Source organism: Glycine max, chromosome 13 (genome assembly GCF_000004515.6).
Source record: "Glycine max cultivar Williams 82 chromosome 13, Glycine_max_v4.0, whole genome shotgun sequence".
Classification (NCBI taxonomy): domain Eukaryota; kingdom Viridiplantae; phylum Streptophyta; class Magnoliopsida; order Fabales; family Fabaceae; genus Glycine; species Glycine max.
The window spans coordinates 44,813,575-44,820,051 of record NC_038249.2 but is presented as its reverse complement, the minus strand read 5'-3'; the positions used below and the strand labels follow the sequence as shown (position 1 = coordinate 44,820,051).

General features: G+C 32.1%; 1 protein-coding gene across 1 annotated transcript; it reads right to left on the bottom strand.

Annotated features, from left to right (window-relative positions):
- Positions 1–389: 389 nt before the first annotated feature.
- On the bottom strand, positions 390–4,390 carry LOC100811491 (probable receptor-like protein kinase At1g80640). The gene is made up of 10 exons (XM_014766145.3): positions 3,973–4,390; positions 2,898–3,068; positions 2,535–2,776; positions 2,302–2,434; positions 2,138–2,201; positions 1,957–2,053; positions 1,769–1,868; positions 1,058–1,176; positions 879–968; positions 390–784 (listed from the first exon to the last, which is right to left on the bottom strand). Exons 1-10 carry the CDS (start codon positions 4,088–4,090, stop codon positions 644–646), a joined length of 1,275 nt encoding a protein of 424 aa, XP_014621631.1. The 5' UTR covers positions 4,091–4,390; the 3' UTR covers positions 390–643.
- Between the last annotated feature and the right edge of the window lie 2,087 nt (positions 4,391–6,477).

Sequence of the window (6,477 nt, the reverse complement as noted above, 5' to 3'; positions counted from 1 at the left end):
ACCGAGTTTGATTCTTTTGAACAGTGAAAATAAGAGTTATGAGAACTTTGTGACTTCAAGATATTGAAGGTCTCATACTATAAAAATAAAAAATAGGAAAATACTTCCTATTATACAACTTCCACTTTGTTTAAGAAATCAATAAAATAATACCTATGTGACCCTTATTATACCTGCTATTTCTTAAGTATAAGACTGAGCCACAAACATCCAACTTTTTAGTATCCTCACTATCCTGTAACTGTAAACTTATAGAATAATAAGGTTGAACACGGTTTTCATGTTCGAATGTCATGAAAGAAGACTAGAAGCGGTAATCATGATGAAAACCCCGTAGATATGTTTTTCTTTTTTTTAAGATTTAGTGATTTATATATTGATAGTTGCATTCGTCTTGAATACTCACAAACAACCCACAAAACAAAAGCATCTTTCAGCTAGACAGCCACCAAATTAATCTAAGAGTGTCCTCATAACTTGTAAAGATGGTAATATCACCATGATTTACGACTAAAAAGAAGAACCAAATCACAATCATGAATAATTACAATTGGATAATAATTACAATAACAAAATGTTAATAAAGTGAACAAATACCATAGTTGAAAAATGAAAACACAACTTTTCAATATCAATGAGAGTTCTATGAGCTGATTGGTTCTGTAACTCTTAGTGACCCTCCAAGCTCAACTGGTACCAAAGGGATAAGAGAGTGCAACACATCAGTTATTAGTGGCCTATAACTTGGTTCTGATTGCACACAGAGTACAGCCACTGCAGCAACCTGTAGAATGTTAACATGAACTTAAGATTATAAGATATATAGCATTTATCACAGGCAGGAAAATTTGTGATTATGGTGCTTTTAGTTAATGAACCTGATACAAATGCTTCAAATCCATTGTGTCTCTGATAACAGGATCCAGAATACTTGGAAGCTTTGATCTGTCGGTTAGCTGAGGCATGGCCTGCAAATTGAAAGTTGTGACCATCAAGTACTGCAGAATTGAAGTTTTCTTCATAATTCTCCATTCAAAAAGCATGAGAGAAAACATACCCATGATACAAGGGATTGATATTGGTTCGAGGTCATGTTTTCCATGGGTTTTTTTCCGGTTAGGAGCTCTAGAAGGACAACCCCAAAAGCATAGACATCGCTCTTATCAGTTAGTTTACCTGAAAATCTGGCTCTTGTTATATATTCGTTTTGAAGGAAAATGAAAAAAGAAAAAGATCAAGTTCCATAGTTCTACCAAGTTCTTTTAATGTGTTCCACAAAAGTTTTCTAAGGCTACGTTTTATTGAATGTCTAATTATGAATGGAATGAAACATGTAGGAAGGGAATGGACTAGAATAGAATGGAAGGGAACAGAGTTACCATTCCATTGTTCCGCTATTTTATCATGGAATAGATGATTCCATCCTCATGCCCTCCAAATTGAAGGGAAAGAAAGGAAAAGAAGGGTTTATTCCATTCCATCCGTTTACATCTCATTCTGTTCCACTTCATTTCATCTCTTTCAATCAATTCAAACTTTCTTTTAGGTCTACCAGCTTCCTCTATTCCTCTTAATTGGACTATCTTCCTTTATATTATAAATCACAACAAAAACAGGAGCAATGAAGCATCTCAACAGAAGGTCAAAGGGTAGACAGAAGTAATGTTTCTAAGGAAAGACTAAACTACAACCACCTGATTCAAGAAAGAAGCAACAATGTAACAAGGTTTATGTTGACAATTTTATGATAATAAATATTCTTCTATACCATGCGATATGTACTCAGGAGCCAAATATCCTAAAGTTCCTGACATCTTCATGTTCTTGTGTTGCATTCCCAAAACCATAGCAAATCCAAAATCTGATAACTGAATCACAAAACTCAGTAAAGGAAAGTAAGTAATATTATTAACTAATTGACAACATGTAAGACTAACAAGTCAATCACAATCTAACCTTGGCATTAAAGTTAGAATCCAGAAAAACATTAGACGATTTTAGGTCTCTATGAACCACAGGAGGATTGTTGTGCTCGTGGAGATATTCTAGTGCTCTAACAGACAATATGCATTAGATAATATAGATAAGACAAGGGACATTAAATTAGTCTTAAGTAGAATAAGCGTCATAAACTCACCTGGCAACATCAACAGCAATTCTTAACCTTAGAGGCCAAGTTAAAGATGACCCCCGATTAGGCCCTACAATTGTTGATACCAATGAGCAACATATGATAATTAAGTTCCCAATATAAGATTTCTTTTACTATCTTTTCTTGATCAACATTAATGAAAAATGTACCATGTAATTGAGTTTCCAGAGATCCATTCTCCATCAATTCATAAACAAGAAACCTCGATTCACCATGAATGCAATAACCCATAATTTTTATGATATTCTGATGCTGTATCTTGCTCAACCAACTCACTTCATTCTGCAATTTAGTGCAATAACTAAAGGTGAATTCAGAAAAGGGGAATATCAATCAGATCCGAGGAAATACATACTCAAATCTAACTCTAAAGGATCATCACCTCAAATTCTCTATCAGCGTCACTATCTGCTTTCTTAACAGCTGCCTGGAAATGTTCATCAAAATGAGCTCTGTAAACAATTCTAGAACCACTCTCTCCCATAATATTACTTGTGTTAAAGCTGTTTGTTGCAGCCTCTAACAGCTGATAGTCAAAAATAGCAACTGAACTCTTTTTATCTGCCATCTTAGAGTAGTTAAGTTTAGCATTAACCGAGCTTATGGTTTCCCCTTTTGCAGCCTCTGCGAGTTCAATAAATAAATGAATGAGCAGTGGAAAAGTAATTTTCTATGTTTGCATTACCACCGTCCAAAAGCAAAAAGAAGACCCAAATAAAAGTTTCACCAGAGAAAATAGTCATACCGATGGTTTCTTGGCTTTTACTTTTGGAGCATCTTAAGTTTTTATGTCGACCGAACCAGACATATAACAGGAATAGGAAGACTCCAACAAGAAGAGCAGAACAAGCAACTAGTGCGATTAGAATTCTCTTATTCAAATTCTGGTGGTGCACTGTTCTAACCTCCTGAATTCCTGTTTCAATATAGGACAAAACTACAACTCATTAAGCAGCATATACTGAACTTATATAAGAATTCACATCAAATAAAATGTTGATGGGGGATTACAACTCATGAAAATAAATTTAATATGAACAAATTGGTAGGGAGGTGACTCAATAAGTTGTTTGGAATGTCAATTCAAAATTCTCAACCATTAATTCAAGTGTGATTTTGAGACACAATAAATTGAACGTGTGATGACAATTTCTAAGAGAGGTGACTCTTGGAATTGTAGTAAGCAATCAATTAGTGCTTATTCAAGAAATCTTCAGAAGTCCTGCCCCACATTATAAATAGAGGTTCTTGAGGTTTGAAGAACAACCCAATTTGAAGAGGGGGAAATGTGCCCAAGCAAAAGAGACCTGACTCTAAGAGAAGTGAGATAGTGATTATCGTTCTTCTCTGTAACTTTTGAGTGAGAGACTCAGGTTTGTTGGGTGATACAATTTTTGTTGAGATGTTCTCGTAGACATAGAAAAGAGGCGTTGAATCACATTAAATTCATGTCTTCAATATTTATATTAATCATGTAGAGTATGAGGAAGTTTTCCTCAGCCAAAGTAACATGTTAATGTCTACCAATGAAGGTTTTATTATTTTCCATGGACATGAGCACCAAACAATGCAAAATTTACTATCCTTTAATTTCACGATTGCATTTTTCAGAAATCACACTTGAATATATTATGAAAAATGATGACATGACACCAACCATAATTCAAGGAAAACTCACGATGAGAGAGAAAATAGGAAGTAAAAACAGCGGAGTGAGGTTTTGTAGTTTGGTGTTTCAAGTTCAAAATTTTGTAGTGTTTAGAACAAATGCCAACTCATAAGAAGGATTAAAATAAACAAAGGAATTGTAGGTAGAGCACCTGGAGATTCAGCTTGTGCATTTTGAGAAAGAGAAATGGAGGAAGCAGCATGAAGAATTGGTGAGGAAAAAGAAATGCTTAGCACCCAAACAGGCAGGAAGAGAACAAGAAGATTCATCAAGGGAGTGGAATAACTTGTTGGCAAGAGAAGCTTCTTTCTTTTCTTGTTCAATTTTGAAACGATTTTTGGCAGAGGAGAAATGGACAAAGTCACAAAGGTTCTTCTTTCAGGAAAACCGAGAAAGCACTTTTTAATCCATTTTTAATTTGGTGATTGATGAACCAACGATGAAGAGAGGATGGAACCTGAAATCACGTGGCAGCTATCTAAAGGCGAGAGAGGAGAGTTCAAAAGTTATTAAGACACACAGGGTTTGTGAGATGTAGAACCTGCATGTGGGTCATCACCATTTATGCAACACCAACAAAAATTAATGCAAGGATTTTTCTAAGGTGCTTTGCGAATTGCCTTAGCCAACTTTTGGAACATAATGGTCCAAGCCTTCTCTTTACCTATTTACCTCTTTTTTCTTTTTTTTTTTTCCAAATAATAGACTGTCCTCTAACTCCTTCAGGGTCCCCTTGTTTTTGTTATAAAAAGTACATCCAACGCTACATTATATATACTTCGTCATTGGAATTAAATCTTCGTATCTCTGTGTTTACTTAATTAGTAGTCTCAATTCTCAAGCATATATACATTCGGATTACTCAATTTGGAAGAGAGAATGGAACGTTTATTATTACGTACTGCGCGCCGCTACTAGTATAATATTATTAAAAGTTTAAACCATACTCAGAGAATAATTGTTAACAGTATGTGACTACTCCATCTTGATGAATAGTGATTGCATTAGCATTTAGCTAACACTAGATTGTCGCAATGTCAGCTGTAATTTTCACGAAACAATACAGCTTGCCTGGAAAACCCATGGCCGAAGGAAAGGGAGAAAACAGCAAAGAAATACAATAAACTAAAGGAAAATAAAACAGAAAGTTAGCCATAATTATAGTCATGTAATGCATATTGAAGGTGCTGGAACGTGTGATAGCATCACATATGTCACGTGAACTCTTTATCATAAAAACCATCGAATGATTATGTTCTTTACTTTGTGATTAATTAGTCCTTGATCAACTTGTCAACTTGACCATGCCTTAATTAAACATCCCGTAAGCTGTGGTTCTCTCCATCCAATTTAGCACTTTTTTGTTTTTGATTCTTTTTTAGTTCTGATCAATTATGTTTATTTTATTTTTAATTAGTTTTTAAGACAGTTTAGGTAACATTTTTATTATTATTCAAAATATTATATAAAATATTTTAAGAACTAAAAAAATCAAACACAATTTACAACAACTAAAAATAAAAAAATCATTTCGTAAATTACAGTAACTAAATATATATATATATATATATATATATATAATTTGTTAGCATACATAGTTTTTTAGTATTAATGTGTTAGTAAAATATGATTAAATATTATCTTCAAATACATTAATATACTAGTTTGTTAGCACACTTATATTAAAAAAAATAAGTGTTTATTTTTTTTAGTATGAGTATATTAAAATTATTAATGAAGTTTTTATATAATATGTATAAATAAAATATTTCATTAATAATATTAACTATTGTATTTATGAAATGTTATTAATTTGAATAATATTATAAATCTAAAAAAAAACTTGATTTATACTATTACATTGAACTCATCTAATCTCCAACACCGACTTGAAAACTCACGAGAGACTCATTTTTGCTTTAGACTGGCCATGAATAGTATTTAATTTTTACTAATACTTCTTTTTTAAAATAAAAATAAAATGGCAGCACGTCTTTATAGATTTTAAAAATATTAATAAAAGATTTCATAAAAAAATAAAATATTACACTATGAATTATGCTAAGTAGCACTCAACAACCCCACATAGTCATGCATCCCCGTGAGTTGCTCAGATTAAGCATGGTTCATGGCAGATACGTACCAATCTATATGTCTCTGATCTATCAGAACTCGGAAGTCATAAATGTCTAGTCCTGGCCACCCATGCCAACGATTCATCCCTTTGTATTTATAGTGATGTTTATTAAATGCTCATATTGCAATTTAAGACTTCTAAGCGATAACGACAAAGATTTCCGAAAATATAGATTATCATACAATGGGCAATGGCTTATGAATAATTTTAGACTCACACGTTTAAGATTATAACACAAATTAAAAAAATAATTAATCTTATGCTAATTTGAAAATCATTTATAATTTATAATATAATTTTTTATCTCTCCTATTTATTGTTTTAATATTTTGTATATTATTATTTTCTCTTTTTTTATAAGGATGTAATTAAAAAATAATAAAACGTTAAAAATTATTTAAAAGTGAAAGATTGTAAAGTAATAAAACAAAATGTTAATGAACAAGATCAATAATAGAGTACTGGTAAAAAAATCAAATAAAACATAAATTAAATTTTAAAAAAATAGGAATTTAAATA

Coding starts and splice junctions, on each gene's coding strand:
- LOC100811491 (XM_014766145.3), bottom strand. CDS start 4,090: ATGAATCTTCTTGTTCTCTTCCTGCCTGTTTGGGTGCTAAGCATTTCT. Junction 3,069..3,972: donor TGCACAAGCTGAATCTCCAG/GTGCTCTACCTA, acceptor ATATTGAAACAG/GAATTCAGGAGGTTAGAACA. Junction 969..1,057: donor ATCAATCCCTTGTATCATGG/GTATGTTTTCTC, acceptor TTCAATTTGCAG/GCCATGCCTCAGCTAACCGA.